This window comes from Bombina bombina, chromosome 1 (genome assembly GCF_027579735.1).
Source record: "Bombina bombina isolate aBomBom1 chromosome 1, aBomBom1.pri, whole genome shotgun sequence".
NCBI classification, from domain to species: Eukaryota; Metazoa; Chordata; class Amphibia; order Anura; family Bombinatoridae; genus Bombina; species Bombina bombina.
The window spans coordinates 929,134,916-929,153,685 of NC_069499.1; the positions used below are offsets into that span (position 1 = coordinate 929,134,916).

Sequence of the window (18,770 nt, forward strand, 5' to 3'; positions counted from 1 at the left end):
AACCTATATAATCAGAAACTGTAAATGGTATAAAAAAATAAACTGACTTACAAGTATAACATTATTATTTCTAATAAAGGATAAAGGAAAAATGCAAGCTTCTGTTCTGAGACTAGAATATATATATAAAAAAAAAACAAAACTAAAATTTATGCTTACCGGATTAATTTCTTTCCGGATATGGAGAGTTCACAACATCATTCAATTACTAGTGGGAATAGCACTCCTGGCCAGCAGGAGGCAAAGAGCACCACAGCAAAGCTGTTAAGTGCCACTCCGCTAGCCATAATCCCCTGTCATTCGACAGAAGGGAAATGGAAAAAGAATAACACAAAGGTGTAGGGGTGTCTGAGGTTAAGTTAAAAAAAAAAAAAAAAAAAAATTGTCTTAATAAAAGGGTGGGGTCGTGGACTCTCCATATCTTAAGAAAACAATTCATGTTTACCTGATAAAATTACTTTATATCTGGATATGGAGAGTCCACGACATCATTCAATTACTAGCGGGAATTAATACCCAAGTTGAGGACACAGAATGAACAGGGAGGGAGAACAAGACAGGCAAACCTAAACAGAAGGCACAACCGCTTGAAGAACCTTTCTCCCAAAAAAAGCCTCAGCTGAGGCAAAAAGTATCAAATTTGTAAAATTTTGAAAACGTTTGCAGAGAGGACCAAGTTGCAGCCTTGCAAATCTGTTGCACAGAAAATACATTTTTAAAAGCCAAAGAAGGAGACAGCCCTAGTGGAAAGAGCTGTAATTCTCTCAGGTGGCTGCTGTCCAGCAGTCTCATAAGCAAAACGAATCATACTTCTTAACCAGAGGGAAAGAGAAGTAGCGGTAGCCTTCTGACCCTTACGCTTCCCTAAGACACAAACAGGGTAGAAGACTGGTTAAAATCCTTAGTCGCCTGTGGGTACAATTTTATAGCACGCACAACATCCAAGTTGTGCAACAGACAACAAATTTCCTGATTAATATTTCTATCCAAAACCCCTTAAAGGGACACTCAATCAAAATTAAACTTCCATTATTCAGATAGAGCATGCCATTTTAACCAACTTTCCAATTTACTTCCATTAAAAAAAAAGTGCACAGTATTTTTATATTTAAAATTTGAGTCACCAGGTCCTACTGAGCATGTGCAAGAATGTGTGTATGCATTTGTGAATGGCTGATGGCTGTCACATGGTACAGGGGGAGTGGAAAGAGACATAACTTAAATTTGTCAGAAAAAAAAAAATAATAAAAAAAAAAATCTACTCCTCATTTGAAGTTCAGACTAAGTGCTATTGTATTGTCTTGCATTTGTTGATTATGCAACTTTGTGTTGACTGGTCCTTTAAGAAAGAAACCCCAATTTAGTATGAAGAACAGCTTTATCCGCATGAAATATGAGGAAAGTCGAATCACACTGCAAAGCCGAGAGTTCCAAAACTCTCCGAGCAGAAGGAGAGATAGCAATAAGAAACAAAACCTTCCAAGATAGCAACTTAATATCTATGGAATGCATTGCTCAAAACTGAGCCTGCTGAAAAAAAAAAACTTTAAGAACAAGGTTAAAGTGAATGTAAATTTTGATGCTAAAGTGCCCGGTTTTTAAAAATGTGATTAAAAACAGGGGCACTTTAATTCATCAAAAAAATTACATTTCACTCCTGTTGTGAAGAAAAAATAAAAATAAACTTACCTTTTAAGCTTGACAGCAGCTCCAGCTTCCTCTGGTCGTCACAAGCCATTTCTGATGTCAGAAGTGATGGATAGGTCATCTTCCAATCAAAGCTTTCCCCCAGGGGGGAATCGGTATCTGATTCAAAGCCGTGATTGGAGGAAGCCTGTTCCTCATTTTAGACCCAGGAAGAGGCTTTGCGACGACCAGAGGAAGCTGGAGCTGCTGTCAAGTTTAAAAAAAAAAGGTAACTTTTTTCACAACAGGAGTGAAATGTAAATTGATTAATTAAAGTGCCCCTGTTATTTATTGAATTTTTAAAAACCGGGCACTTTAGCATCAAAATTTACATTCCCTTTAAGGCTCCAAGGAGGAGCAACAGGTTTAAAAACACAGGCCTGACAAAAAGATTGAACATCTGGCACATCCGCCAGACGCTTGTGTAACAAAATAGATAATGCAGAAATCCAACCTTTCAGAGAACTGACTGACAACCCTTTCGCCAGAACTTCCTGAAGAAGAGACAAAAATTATAGGAATCCTGACCCTACTCCAAGAGTAGCCCTTAGATTCACACCTGGATCATTGTCTCAATGACTGACTCAGAAAATCCACGATTAAACAGAACTAAGCATTCAATCTCCAAGCAGTCAGCTTCAGAGAAACGAGATTTGGATGGAGAAAGGGACCCTGAATTAGAAGGTCCTTCCTCAGAGGAAACCTCCAAGGCGGCAGTGAAGACATCTTCACTAGATCTGCATACCAGATCCTGCAAGACCTATTAGAATTACTGATGCTCTCCCATGTTTGATACGAGCAATAACTCTTGGAAGGAGCACAAACGGAGGAACCGGTATGCTAGACCAAAATCCCAAGAAACCGCCAGAACATCTATCAGAGTGGCCTGAGGATCTCAACCTTGAACCGTACCTTGGCGTTCTGCCAAGACACCATCCGATCCAACTCCGGCACTCTCCATTTGAGGTTTAACCTTGAAAAACACCTACGGATGGAGAGCCCACTCCCCGGGATGAAATGTCTGTCTGCTCAGGAAATCCGCTTCACAGTTGTCCACTCCAGGAGTGTTGATGGCAGATAAACAATTGTGAACTTCCGCCCACTGCATAATACGTGCCACCTCCTTCATGGCTAAGGAACGAGTTCCTCCCTGGTGGTTGATGTAAGCCACTGAGGTGATGTCCATATCCCGATTTATTAGGTTTCAGTCGGACAATTGAGGCCAAGCCATCAGAGCATTGTAAAAATAACAGCAGTCCCAGACTTCTCCCCAGTCTAGCAGGCTGGTGTCCGTGGGTACATTCACCCAGGGAAAAAAAAAAATTAAAAATTAGATGTATGAGAATTTGCTTGTTGAAATGATGGCGCCTGAAAGAATGACGTCCAGGTATGGCGCCACTGCAATTCCGAGACCTGGTCACTGCCAAGAGAGCCCCCAGAACTTGAGGAAAATCTGGGAGCTGTGGCAAGACCAAAAACGTAAGAGCCACAAACAAAGGGTTTGTCTAGAAAGGCGAATCTCAGGAATTTGTGATGATCCCTGTGGATGGGAACATGAAGATATGCGTCCTTCAGGTCTATGGGCGTCATGAACTGACCCTCTTGGACCAAAGGAAGAATGGAACGAATGGTTTCCATTTTGAAGGACGGTACACTGAGAAACTTGTAGAGACACTTTAAAATGGGTCAAAAAGTTCCCTCTTTTTTGGGAACCATGAACAGATTTGAATAGAATCCTAGACCCTATTCTCTTACAGAAACAATCACTCCCAGGGAGGAAAGGTATTGTCTGCAGATAATCTTGAGAGGTGGAATCTGTCCCTGGGAGGGAAAGTTTTGAATTCTATTTTGTAACCCTGAGATACTATGTCCACAGCCCAAGGATCTGGGACATCTCGTCTCCACGCTTGACAAAACAGGCAAAGTCTGCCCCCCACTTGATCCGGACCGACCCTTCATGCTGACTTAAGACTCTGAATAAGGGGAAGCAATCAAAGAAACCCTCAGCTAAGACTGATTGGGCTTCCAAGAAGACTTGGATTGCTCCTGCTTGGAAGAGGAAGACTTTTGAAGTTACGAAAGGAATGAAAATTACTTTGTCTGTTCTTGTCTTGCGGTAGAAGACAGCCTTTTCAACCCGTAATATCAGAAATTATTTCTGCCAGACCAGGTGCAAACATGGTCTTCCCCTTGTAAGGAAGCGCCAGAAGCTTGGATTTAGAGGTAACATCAGCTGACCAAGATTTTAGCCACAATGCCCTGCGAGCTAGGACAGTGAAGCCAGACATCTTGGCTCCCAGTCTAATAACTTGCATGTTAGCATGAGAAATAAAGGAATTGGTTGGTTTGAGAGCCTTAATCCTATCTTGCATCTCTTCCAACATAGTCTCTACTAAAATTGATTCAGACAAGGCGTTGCACCAATAAGATGCCACACTTTATAGCTTTTTGTCCATGGGATCCTTAAAGGAGCAGCTATCCTCTATAGGGATCGTAGTTCTCTTAGCCAGAGTAGAAATAGCCCCTTCTACTTTAGGCACCATGCGCCAAGAATAATGGAGTCAGCAACAGGAAACATCTTTTTAAATACAGGAGACAGGAATCCCTGGATTCTCCCATTCCTGTGAAATAATCTGTCACACAGTTTGGGACAGGAAAAACTTCCACAGAGGAACAAACATAGTATTTATTAAGTTTACTAGACTTAATAGGGTTGACAATGACAGAAGTATCAGTCTCGTCCTAAGTAGCCAATACCTCCTTTAACAGTACACAAAAAGGTGTTCAAGCTTAAATCTGAAGTTAACGTCTTCAGTATTAGATGAAGGAATAATACTGTCCGAATCTGAGATTTCACCCTAGCAGGCTACCGGTGTATCCTTCTGAGACTTATGAGGGAGGGCAACCTGCGTAGCAGTAGGTGGAACAGAAACCTTACTAACTAAATGTCTAATTTTCCTCTTGCGTTTTCCCAGCATAGGAAAAGCGGATAATGCCACAGAAGATACCTGTGCAGCAAAATCTGCAGGCAAATAAACTCCTTCAGGAGGCTGAGAGGAACTGCAGGGCACTGTGACACCAAAGAGACTTGGGACGTTTGAGGAGAAAGCTGTGTAATTGCCTTAACAGCATCATCCTGAGAGACATTGGGCTCAGAGTCCAACAATTTATCTTTAAAATTGAAGTGTTCTAGCTAAACATGTAGCACAGAATTGCATAGGCAAAACCATTTGCGCCTCAAAGCATAACAAGCATTTGTTAAAAAACACAGAGTCTTGGTCCATGTCCATAATACTAAATTAAAAAATTCCCCAAATTGTAAAAACTTGACACTTTAAGAATTTTTAAACACACAATTTGGCTGCCAGAAGTCTCAAATGATCATATAGTAGATCGACACAGAAGAGACTGAAATTCAATGACGCTGCTCCATGAATATATCCGGAAAGCAGATAGAAGTCACATGACCGGCAGAGAGGAAACTATACAGCAAGTATAAGGCACACGTTTCCCTCTGCCTACAACATAAGATGCAAGCAGCTGGTTTCAAACTCAAGTAGTTTGTCAGTTAGCCTGTTCTAGCTAAGCAAGAAAAGAAAACCAACTGCCAAATTTTAAGTTTATACATAAATCCCTGTATAAAATATAAGCCACACACTTACTATAAAGTATTTCAACAAAATTAGCCCAAAGAGGAAAAATGTCCCAATAAAGTGAAGATTAACCCCTAGTCTCAACGTACATAATGTGCTTGGCCACTGCCAAAGAAAAGCCTGTATAAAGGATATTAAAAATGTCCCCATCTACTGCATATGACATTCTTCTGAAGTGCAAGTCTCCAAGACCTAGAAGACAAAAGCACTTACCTGCAGTTTAGCAGGAAGACCGCTCACAAGGCGTGAAAGGACACATACTCCTTACAAAGACCTGTAGAAAATAAAAAAAAATACCCAACAGAGTAGCCACCACTAGACTACTTAAGAGATTGACGTGGACTCAGCTAAACCCAAATCCTTGCTTGCAGGGAAAATTACCCGAAAAAGGAATTCATTTCTTCAGACACCAAACTTCACCTCCTCCATTGACAGAGGCAAAGAGAATGACTGGATATTATTAGGTAGGGGAGTGACACTTAAAGGGACATTAAACCCAAGATTTTTCTTTCATGATTCAGATAGAGAAAAAAAATTTAAGCTACATTCCAATTTACTTCTATTATCTAATTTGCTTTATTCTTTAGATATCCGTTGTTGACGAAATAGCAAAGCACATGGGTGAGCCAATCATACAAGGCTTCTCTGTGCAGCCAATCAGCAGCTACTGAGCATATCTAGATATGCTTTTCAGCAAAGGATAAAGAGAATGAAGCAAATTAAATAGAAGTAAATTAGAAAGTTGTTTGAAAGAAAAAAAATACGGGTTTCATTTACCTTTAAGAGCTTTGCTGTGGTGTTCTTTGCCTCCTCCTGCTGGCCAGGAGTGATATTCCCACTGGTAACTGAATGACGTCGTGGACTCTCCATATCTTAGGAAAGAAAACCTCATTGCTTGAGGTAGAAGGAATTTCTTACAGCCTCGATAGCATGTGCCAATATGAATAAATCAATGTACATGGCTCATAAAAAGCACCAAAAAAAAAAATTAAAATAAATATATATATGTTCGAGCATTTTATGGTTACACTTTTGACAGTATATAAATTTTGTTTAACCCCTGCAAACAGTAGCAATGCACTACTGGGAGTAAATGAACATGTATGGTGAGTTAACGGCAAGAGATAAAATGGCTACCAAAAACCAGCTAACTCCCAGTAATTTAGGCTATGTACATAGTCTTTCAACAAAGATAACCAAAAGAACCACACAAATTTGATATAAGTGAATTTAGAAGTTTTAAAATATGCAAGTTTAGTCTTCATTTTCCTATCCACATTAACATTCAGATAACAATATTCTCAGGATCACAATATGGATTTTTATAGAGACAGGCTGAGCATGGTGCAAATTTATGCCAAACAAGATTTCAATTCAAGAGCTGAAGAAACCTCTCTCTCGCCAAGTTTTATTAGATAATGAGCATTTTGGCAAAGAAACAATTTTGCGAGAGAGCGAGAGCGCGAGCGCGAGACAAAAAGCCTTTTGAAGTACCCCTAAGCCAAGTAAGGGGAAGTCATATAGATAAGATATTCAAAAATATTAGGTTTTAATAGTTAAATTATTCAACATCTCTATTTAAATCCATAAAAATGAAGAAAATCTGCTTACAGAACAGTGTGTGTGTATGACAAAAAAACACCAATACTTAGTCTTATGTTTGTGCACCACTTAGAAAATTAATTTCTGAATAAAATCTTGCCAGGAGCAACAGGGTCAAGAGACCAGACTACCCCATTCCCACTTTAGTTATGGGTATATGATTATAGTCTGTGAAAGGGACACGATACACAAATGTTAAAGCACATTAAAGTGAAGGTAAACTCAACCTAATTTCGATCTAGTATAACATTCTTTTTTTAAAATAAGTAGGAGTTTCATTCATCAATTGTTATATATGTGTGTGTATATATTAAGTTCTCGCCGTTATAAAACTATGCCAAAACTATCCACTAATTCAGCAGTCTTTTTTTTCTGTGTATGTCACGTTTTTTCCCCAACCAATTGAAACGCTGGCCGTTAGGCGGCCGTCACTCGATATCATCCGCCCCTTGTTTAATATGCGCATGCGTAATTTATTTATATTCAGAATTAATGCCAAGAGCGCACCCGTTTGATTTTGCGCATGCGCAGTAGAAAATATTGCCCGGCGATTATGCGCATTGAAAAGCAGTATCGCGATTTGCGCATGCACATTGCAATCTGAGATTGTGAACGCGCCTTTGTGATATATAGAGAGCGGGTGGGACCGCTGACAACGTCACACAACGAAGAAGGAGGAAGTAGGGATGGGGAGGAGTCGGGTTCCAAACGGTAGGGAATTAGTAATGTATTTTTTATTAAAACTATGGCAGCAATATTTAAACAAAGTTAGCGACTACATGCATGAGAAAATGATAAATGGGAGGTTGTATTCAAGAAAGAAAAAAACTTAATCTTCACTTTAACCTTTTAACTCAGTTATGTCACTCTATTCCGACATAATTACTCTGGGCTTTAAAGCTGTTATGACGGAATAGAACATCATAGCCAACGGCTGTCCTGAAGCCTACTGTGCTTCTCAGATTTGATTGCGGTCTGGAGGACGTTCCTAGGGTTATAGGGACGCCCCCCCCAGACCTGATCCAATAATTGAAATCTCACGACCGTGTGCACGATCGCGTGATTTCAATTTGTCTACATCGGAACAGTTGTTCCGATGTAGACACTTTAACCCTGTCAGGAAAGGGTTAAAGTGATGCAGCATAACAAAAAAAAACACAACACTAGAATTTATCACCTGAATATCTCTATTGTACCTCAAAATTTCCCAAGTACACCACACTGTAAAGAGACTTTAAGCAGCCACTCCGTATGCTTGTCCCAGGACAAGCTATGGGAGTGTGCATCTGTCATGTGCAGGAACAGTTATGTTATTTTCATATTCAGTTTAAAGGGACATGAAACCCAAAATTTTTCTTCCATGATTAAGATAGAGAATACAATTTTAAACAACTTTTCAATTTACTTCTATTATTTAATTTCCTTCTCTTGTTATCCTTTGCTGAAAGGTTTATCTAGGAAAGTTGAGCAAAAAAGAACCTAGGTTCTAACTGCTGATTGGTGGCTGCATATATACACTGATTTTCATTGGCTCACCTATGTGTTCATTCAGCAACCAGTAGTGAATTACTGCTCATTCAACAAAGCATACCAAAAGAACGAAGAAAATTGATAATAGGAGTAAATTAGTTGCTTCAAATTGATGCTCTATATGAAAAATGAAAGAAAAAAAAATATTGGGTTTCATATCCCTTTAAGTTCTATTAATATCTCATGCACTGCAGTTACCTTGGCACTGCTGATTGGCTATTTTTTCCAGCTGGACAGCAGCTCAAGTATAAAGGTTTACAAAGTACTTGCTCTGATGAGCTTTTGAAATTGAGGTAAAATCCTTTACATAGAGATGCTCAGGTGATATTTTACTTTCAAATGATTTAGGAGTCTTATGTCCCTTTAAGTATTATTAAAAGCTTTAAACAGTATGTACAATTGTGTGCTTTTTTAAATTTTTTGCTTGAAGACTTTTTACTGGTAGCACTTTTGTTCCTATAATTATTTAATTAGAAACCTGACATTATCCTATTTTGAATGAGATGTAAAACACATTTTGATCTTAGGAATAGACTTCTCAAGAAGGTTAGTGACCGGTTAAGATTATGCAGTTGATAGAGGTTTAATACTGAGGATTGTTCAGAGGACTTAAGACATAAACCAAAATCTATACTTATTTGCATCACATGTATTAGAACACGTACCTGTTGGATTAGCTCTGCTGATTCATCGTCTCCGTTCCCTACAGCCACTTTCTTGCCCATGCTTGGGGCAGGTCTTGAAGGTACCACAGTCCTTTGCGCTGGCACAGTCCTTTGTGGAGCTATGAAATTCAAGTAAGAGTTATGCCAAGATAAAAAAAAAAAATTCACACACACACCGTGGCCACCAAATGTGTTTAAAGGGACAGTCAAGTCCAAAAAAAACCAAAACAAAAAAAAAACAAAAAAAAAAAACTTCACAATTTAAATAGGAAATGTAATTTTAAAACAACTTTCTAATTTACTTTTATCACCAATTTTGCTTTGTTCCCTTAGTATTCTTAGTTGAAAGATAAACCTAGGAGGTTCATATGCTAGTTTCTTAGACCTTGAAGGCTGCCTCTAATCTGAATGCATTTGACAGTTTTTCACCACTAGAGGGCATTAGGTCACATGTGTCATATAGAGCTCATGCATGTGAAGTTACCCTGCAGTGAGCACTGATTGGCTAAAATGCAAGTCTGCCAAAATAACTGAAATAAGGGGGCAGTCTGCAGAGGCTTAGATACAAGGTAATTTGAGGTAAAAGGTGTAATTCTATAACAGTGTTGGTTACACAAAGCTGGGGAATGGGTAATAAAGGGATTATCTTTCTTTTTAAAAAACAAATTCTGGTGTTGACTGTCCCTTTATGTCTGAGAAAAGTGAAATTCACAGAAACCCAGATTCCTTTGTGGCACCATACCCAAAACAAGACAACTCCTTTATAGTACCAATTTTTGCCATTTTCTTTAAACCTGTAGCTGGGTCTGCTCGATGATTCTTTGATTCAGTTACTCCACTAATACTGTCATCTGGAAGAGGCACATTATTTCCCAACGTTACACAGAACAGGCAAATGAAAGGAGCAGAAACACAGGCACGCATGTATGCCTGCCTAAGTGTCCTATTACATAAAAATATGTAAAATTCTTAAAGGGACATAAAGCTGCAACAACAAGCAATACTACTGTCAAGTCAGAGCAGCAAATGTGCATAAATGCCAAATACCGACCATGTTTATATCAGGACTGAAAGTGCATGACTGCTCTGCAGTTTAAGTCAACCAAGTGTTTAATCCTTTTGCACTATTACTTGTGTATAATTTTGTTTGCTTCCAGCAAAAGGAATTAAATACAGAGTTAAAGTCAGCTCCAGAGCAGTAATCTACTACTGGGAGCTAGCTGGGCACCTCTGGTGAGCCAATGACAAGAGAATGTGTGTAGCCAGCAGTCACCAGCTAGCTCCCAGTAGTGCATTGCTGCTACTGAGGATCTGTGCGTATGCTTTTAAACAAAAGGATACCAACAGAACAAGGACATTTTTATAAACAAGTGCATTTAAAATGCTCTTTGAATCATAAACGGTATAATTTTAAACTTTCATGACACTAAGGCTTTCACTAGTAAGCATTTCAGGTTCCGATACAGGACCCGCACGCACTATGAAGTAATTTATTACAAAATCATTCAGATTATCAAGGTTTTACAAAAAAAGGGACAGTAAATGCAAACTTTCACAATTGAGACAAAGCATGCAAATTTAATAATATTCATTGCGACTGCCATGCCATGTACACAGTATGCCCATATCACTTTGGGGGCTGTAAGAAGATGGGTCTCACCAACAGTGGCAAGACTGCTATTTTAGCACACTTCAGCAGCGGTATGGCAGCCATCACAAAGAGTTAGCAAATTTGATAATAGAAGTAAATTGGAAAGTTGTTTTTGTTCTCTTGACGTTCTTTATGGAAGAATATACCTAGGTAGGCTCATAGGAGCTCAAGAGTGTGAGTACAGAACGGTTTGAAACCCATAGTGTGCACACTCCTGAGCTCTTAGGGCCTACCTAGGTTTATTCTTTCTTAGCAGCAAAATGGTAAATAGTTAAAAACATGCTCTATCTAAACAAAAAATATAAGTATTCTTAACCGATACATTCCTTTCTTTCTAGGTGGTTATAGTCCACAAACATCTTTCCTTGTGGGAATTCATCTTGTGGCAACCAGGAGGCAGACACACCCCACAACAAAGTTTTAAAGTGTCAGTAAACCTCAAAAATAATGTTATATAATTCTGCACATAGTGCAGAATTATATAACATTATATTAGTGCAAATTTTATAAAACATAATATTCCCTTTCAATTTTTTTAAACGGCTGTTTTAGACCCGCTCTCTGTGCTCTTCTGAGCGGGTCTGTTTTTTTTCACACAGCGCATCGGGCCAGCTGTATAGTCACAGCCCAGCCCGACCGCGCCATAACACTAAGTGCAGCTCGCTCCTGCTCTGACAGCAGGAGCGAGCTGCACTGTGTATAATGGCGCAGTCGGGCCGGGCTGTGACTATACAGCTGGCCCGATGCGCTGTGTGAAAAAAAACAGACCCGCTCAGAAGAGCAGAGAGCGGGTCTGTAAAACAGCCGTTTTAAAAAATTGAAAGGGAATATTATGTTTTATAAAGTTTGCGCTAATATAATTCTGCACATAATGCAGAATTATATAACATTATTTTTGAGGTTTACTGTCCCTTTAAGTATCCCTCCTACTTTATTCTCTCCCTTTAGTAGTCATAGCCAATAAAAGGAATAAGAAAGATAGTAGGGTAAAGGAGTTGCAAACTAGAACAGTCGACAACTAGTAAAATAAATGGGCGAGGTTGTGGACTATCACTACTAAGAAAGAAAGGAATTTATCAGGTAAGAATAAAATTATGGTTTTCTTTCTAAGGTGACTATTATTACTTTTGGGACCGTCTACAAAAGTTGTGAAGTCTACAAAAGGAAAACAGGAGGGATAAAAGGAACGGCAGGAACCTATTTACCAGGAACCACAGCCTGAAGGACCTTCCTTCCAAAAGCTAGCTCTGCCAAGGCTCACACATCAAGATTATATGGAAAGCATGCAAATAACACCAATCTGAAACCTTGCAATTGTGCTCTACCAATAGCTCAAGCTTGAAAACCAAAGAAAGACAATGATCGAGTTCAAAGAACTTAATACGCGTTTCGCCTTCAATAAAAGCTACAAGAATCAAACAGATACTAAACCCAATTTTTTTTAATTTTATGATTCGGAAAGAGCAACTTTCTAATTTACTCCTATTATGAATTTCTTTATTCTCTTGGTATCTTTATTTGAAAAAGAGGAATGAACGCTTAAGAGCCGGCCCATTTTCGGTTTAGCACCTGGGTAGTGCTTGCTGATTGGTGGCTATCATATCTATCAAACTCCCAGTTAAGGATTTTGGGATAGGACGCAAGGACAGACCCTCACTTTTCTAGATAATTTACAATTAGAAAACACTTTAGGTAGGAAATCAGAAAATGTTTGAAAACTGTATTGTGTCAATGAAACACCAGACACTGGAGAATGCAGGAGAGAGTCAAAAGGTTCAAAAAAAAAAAAAAAAAAAAAAAAAAAACCCAACGAAAATTGCTAACAAGGCAAACCTTCAGAGACAGACTGAATAATTAATGAGCGTATAGCATTAAAAAGGAAGACACTGTAAGCCTCTTAGAAACAGATTCAAACTCCATGGTTGAGAGATAGGTATCGCAGGTCTGAGACATACCAGAGCCTGAATAAACACCTGGCCATCAGGAAGACTAGCAAGCAAACTTCCTGCATGACAAAACAGAACGCTGGATTAGACCCTTTAGATGGCTTTAAAAAAAAAAAAAAAAAAATCCTAGCATGCTTCTATGAGCAAAATACTAGGAAAGATGAAGATGGGGGGAGGGGCGGAACCTTTTAAAAAAAAAAAACACACACTACTAAATGTTCATCCCTAAGCGCATGCAGCAAATCTGCAAACCACCACCTGCAGCCAGGCAGGATTAATTAGATTGAAACATGCAAATACCCTAAGTAAAAACAAAACAAAACTGAAAACAAACCACCAACCTCAAGAGACTGCAGTCACGTCTAACTTCCGCCTGTGGATCAAATCGATCTTATAAACTTGCTTCCCAGATAAACCTAGGAACGAGATTTTCTGAGAAGTAACTCTGAAGAATCTCTGCCCAACTTAGAATACAAGTAAACCCATCCATCGCCAGATCACTGCGGGTACCAGCGTGATTAAAGGGACACTGAACCCAAATTTTTTCTTTCGTGATTCAGATAGAGCATGCAATTTTAAGCAACTTTCTAATTTACTCATTAAAAAAATTTTCTTCATTCTCTTGCTATCTTTATTTAAAAAAGGCATCTAAGCTTTTTTGGGTTCAGAAGACTGGACAGCACTTTTTTTATTGGTGGATGAATGTATCCACCAATCAGCAAGAACAACCCAGGTTGTTCACTCAAAATGGGCCGGCATCTAAAATTGCATTTCAAATAAAGATACCAAGAGAATGAAGAAACTTTGATAATAGGAGTAAATTAGAAAGTTGCTTAAAATGTCATGCTCTATCTGAATCACGAAATAAAATGTGGGTTCAGTGCCCCTTTAATTAAAAAATAAAAGTAACTGCAAATAAGGTCTGACTAAAAGAGAAAAAAATAAAGATTTGAGAAGAGGCCAAGCCTGAAGGGAACTGTACACCCAAATAAAGATTTTTAAATTTTTAGAAAACCTTATCCTCAGCAGAATTGCTAAGGTCAACAAACTTCCTTAAGAATGGAACCTGCTCACTCCAACCAAAGTAAGATAAATCCCCCTCAGAAGGTGAAGAATTGATAGAACCAGATATCTGAACTGGGTTAATAGCTGCAGAAAGTAGGAACCTCATCAGGAACTGAAGAGCATGTCTACGTGTACACTTACATGAAGGCAGCATAACCACCAGAGACTCAAAATAATTTAGAAAATCTAAAGTGAAAGCCTTAGTGCCATCTGAGTAGTATACAATGGTTAGACAAAATAGTCGAAAATTTAGCAGAATGACATTAACCAGTATGCAAATTGTATTACTACGTTTAACAGCAACAGGAAGAATACTGTAGTAATGTCTCCCAAGTAAACATACCAATGCGCAGCAATGTATAACAGGAGTACAAAATATGGGATACTGTAGAATTATTTCACAAGGAAAAAAAATACCATTGCACAGAAATAAACAGTAGTACAAGATTTAGAAAATACTGTAGTATCCTCACAAATAAAAGGTGTACAATTGCACAGCAAAAAATAGCAGTACAAGATATGTAAAATACTGACGCATTCACTCACAAGTAGACTTTTGCACAGAAACAAATAACAGCGCTACCATATAAGGAAATACTGTAGTATCCTTTCACAGTAAGGAAATACCGCAACATATAATAGCAGTACAGAATATGGAATACACTGTAGTATCCTCTCACAGTAAGAGTATAATCGTCCAAATCTGAGAAATATACACTGATTGGTAACAAACTGGTAAAACAGAGGTAGTCACAGACCTTTGATACTGTAAAACAGAGCTTAGACAAAGACTACCAAGTTGAGAGGAAGGACATTAAACAAAATATACAATTATTTGTTGGAAAAAAAAAAATCTGTTTATCCATGCGCTAAAAGATCTGTCGGTATGGACAGTCCAAGTCTGCTCCATAATAAGAATGTCTGATACAGTTCAAATATGGAACACAAAGATTATCCAGCTATTAAAAAAAAAAAAAAAAAATAAGTATTACAGGAGGTGTGAATACACTTGTAATGCCCTGCAGTAATATACTATAAAGAATACATTAAGCAAATGCATTTATTTTATGTTGCACAACATGACATAGAACACTGAACACAGAGCAGTGAAGTCATTTAGACAAACAGAAATTAATCTAGCTAAACTGCCTCATACTGTATAGTATCAGTGTGGTCTCAAAAGAGTTAATAAGATGCAGTTATACGACGCAAAGCATCACAATGCAGGAGACAGATATGAACACAGCATTATTGGTGGTCACCGACGCTGGGGATTATTCATTACCCAATACCGAGGGTCACCATGCAGAGGGCAGATAATTCTCTGTGGGAAAAAAAAAGCCAAGCCATTATAGGGGTCTAAACATTTGATAAATACACAGTAGACAGCACATGTCCTGTGTAGCCGTATAGAAACAGGTTTTACAGCAATAAACATTCTTAATAAAAAGATTCCAAAATGGTCTGAAGAAAAATTAAATAAATGCCTAACACAAACCCCCTCTGCTCCGGGTATAGGGGGAAATCACAATGAAATATAAGCATACCCCCTCCGGCAAAAATAAAATTGCATAGAAGAAATCCTTAGCAAGATGGCCGCCGACAAAAAAGGGGAAGGGGATGAGGAAAGCTCGAGCAAATGCTAGCAAATTGCTGAAGTAGTTATTTACCCCCGTAAGCAATGCACTGTGATTAAATTAGAGTGCTCCATCTGACTCCCAGCTAAGTGAAAACAGTGACCGTGCCATGACCCACACAAATAACTGGTACTAGTAAGAAAATTAAATGGTCTCACTCCGGCTCCCAGCTATGTGAGGCACTCGCCACGCTTACAACTGACCAATTAACTGTGACTGGGTAAGAATTAAAGCAAAATGTGCTCCCTCCGGTTCCTACAACTCACTGCTAAGTGAGATACCCTTAAGAGGGAAGTATTTTAAGTGGCAGATTGGAAACAAATATTGCCCATAAAACATTAAAATAAATGGAAATGGCTTAACATTATTAACAGGCTCTTATCTGAAATCTGCAGCTGTAAGCCCAAGATATGACACGGATTTGACTGGTGTTAGCTATGCTGTACACTACTTAGTAGCCTAATAACAGCTTATGGGATATGTAAGGTAGCTGCCCACTCCACTGATATTAGCATGTTGCAGAATGAGCATTCAGTAGAAAGTCTATCCATTACTGTAACTAACAGTAGAAAGATACTGAGGGAGTACATCTAGCTAGTCAAGCAGGAGGAGGTTAAAGGAACTATCCCAGCAACACGTGTAACCAAAACTCCATAGGAGAGTACTAACTGCAGTGTAAATCTTCTCTATGTCCCTCTCATCCAGAAACTATCCATTGAGGGAAATTTGGGATTAATGTTCCTGGGAGAGTGAGTGAAGGAGGAGGGATACTTAAAGCTTAGCTGTGGGGTGTCTTTACCTCCTCCTGTTGGCCAGGAGATTAATACCAACAAGTAAGGATTTTCTTGGACGATCACCACCTTAGAAAGTTTAATTTTAAAATGTACTGTCCCTTTAAAAAGTGTTGAACTTAGTGGCTTAAAGTGATGGTAAATTTTACAAACTACTATATTTTATATACATACCTTTAGCGCATCTGAAAATAAGCTATAATATAAACTTTCATTAGTCTAATAGGATTGTAGTTTGTTCAATTTACCATAACCTTAAAGTGAATGTGATGATAAAGTGCCCGGTTAAAAAAAAAAAAACCCAGGGACACTTTCATTCATGAAAGTTTACATTGCACCAGATTTTACAAATACTTAACTTCTCCTGAAACACCGGATCGCCAATCCCACGCCTGCAGCTCCTCTGTAATTAGTCAGCAATGACGAAACCAGCTCTTCAATCACGGTTTCCCCCCCGAGGAGCGTTCATCTGGTGAGGCCACGCCTTCATTGGAGGAAGCCGGTGTTATCATTGCTGTGTTAGTACAGAAGGAAAAAGCAGGCGGGCCGATCTGGCTTTGCAGGTGGAGGCATTTGTAAAATCCGGTGCAATGTAAACTTTCATGAATGAAAGTGCCCCCTGTTTTAATCTGTTTTAAAAAAAAAAAAAAAAAAAAATATGGCACTTTAAAGTGAATGTCAACTTTCATGATAAAGATAAAAATTGGTTTCCTGTAAAAAAAAAAAAAAAAAAAAAAAAACACGACATTACAGAAAAAGCACAGAACTCCCTCCACTGGCTGTTGAAATACATTAAAAGAATATCAATGAGAGTGGTATATTTATACACAAGTTAACTAGTTAAAAACTACATTGCAAAAAGGACTACTTGCAAAATATAGGGTTTTAAAACTCTTAACCCTTTAAATGTTGAGCCATTTCTACCCTTGTGGTAAGCGGTTTGGCAGTTTTCAAATGCGTTTAGGCCCTACTTTAGGCTATTAGACATTTATTTATTGGACACCTACACCTAGCAGATTCAGACTATACCATTTATGTATATAATGACGTGAGAAAATGCATTTTTAATCAAAATTTCAATAAACACGGGGTGTTTCCCCCCCCCCTAACCTCTAGAGTAAAAAGGAGTTATCCTCATATGGAGGGTTTTGCGGTATAGTTATGCAACTTTGATCTGCACATATGGGCTCCCATAAGATGCTACTCAAATAAATGGACATTTATTTATTCACACCCGTGATCACCTAGATAGGGGCTTTATTTTAAACATGGATTTAAACATGGATTTCTAGACTTTAAATCAAGGGGTCTTGGGGGTTTCATACACACTTATAACAGGCCATTAAAAAGGCTTTATGTTTAGTGTATTTCAAAGTGTTTATTTTTATTAAAAAATTGTGCATAAAATGTATACTCCAAAGACAGACACCACGTGAGAGAGCAGGTGACTAAACTCAAACCGTGGGTCGTGAAGGTTATACAGCTCCCTTAAGCTCTGTGTGTCTGCCAGCACTTCTGAATTTCTGTTGCCAGATTAGACCACCAGGTATGCGGGGGTAAGACAAGGTGGTCGCCCACACCTAAATACATTGTGCGGATGATGATCATGTGCTGTCATTTGCTCTAAAGGGGTAAAAAAGACTTTTTTTTTTTTATTACAATTAGACATGAGCACTGAGGCCAGTTAGAGTCAGATATAAAATGAGCTACTACAATGATCATATAATTGCTGAATAGCAGAGTTAGGACTGAAACTAAACGTTGAAATTTTAAGATTACTGGTTAATAACAGAAAGCATATTTCAGCGTTTCATGTCCCTTAAAACAAGTTTCTACAGGTTTTTTTTGTTGTAAAAATGGAAATTATACAATGTACAGCAAATAAATTAAGTCAGGCGAACATTTTCTAAATGAATGGCAGCAGTTGCTGCTAAGAAAATCAGTCAGATCAGTTGTCAACAGCGCTACAGAAGCAGGGACACAGAAGAGCACTCTGCTCTATCAATAGGGTTAATCATACAGCATCTGATTGGCTGTACCAACTGATGATATTGCTAAGGGGGGGGGGTTCTCTGGCTGGGAACTGTCAACTGGCTAAGTACCCACAGGGTATCTGAATAGGGAGCCACAGAGACACACACACACTACGCATGTACTCCAAGTGCTGACCTCATGGTTGCACTCAAAACAAATACACACAAGTAATTTAAACTCACCTGAGTTAGTGGAGCCCAGAGCTTTCTTAGGCTTGTTCATCACTGGAGCAGCGAGCATTGGTGTGGGTGCTGACTCTTGACCTTGTCGAGCTGCAACAGGATCATATTCCTTCCCATCATAATTTGCATCAAAAAACTTTTTAAACCACTGCACAAATTCAAAGTTGTCCTGGAATTTTCCTTTTACCAATTTATCCACTGGAATGATCTACAAAAGGAGAAAAATTGAATCACTATTGAGACATATTCAAAAGCGTAATTCACCACAAATTAAATAATGTAATTAAAAGACAATTAAACATTATAATATACATTCATTTCACCTGAT

The 18,770-nt window shown here is 38.5% G+C and overlaps 1 protein-coding gene across 1 annotated transcript in view; it reads right to left on the reverse strand.

Moving 5' to 3' along the window:
- MAPRE1 (microtubule associated protein RP/EB family member 1) overlaps positions 1 to 18,770 on the reverse strand; it is a 41,848-nt gene that overhangs the window by 11,010 nt on the left and 12,068 nt on the right. Inside the window, exons 4-5 of the mRNA XM_053698594.1 lie at positions 18,443 to 18,650; positions 9,137 to 9,255 (exon numbers count right to left, since the gene is read on the reverse strand). Of these exons, the coding sequence (XP_053554569.1) occupies positions 9,137 to 9,255; positions 18,443 to 18,650 (327 nt within the window). The remainder of the gene's footprint in view (positions 1 to 9,136; positions 9,256 to 18,442; positions 18,651 to 18,770) is intronic.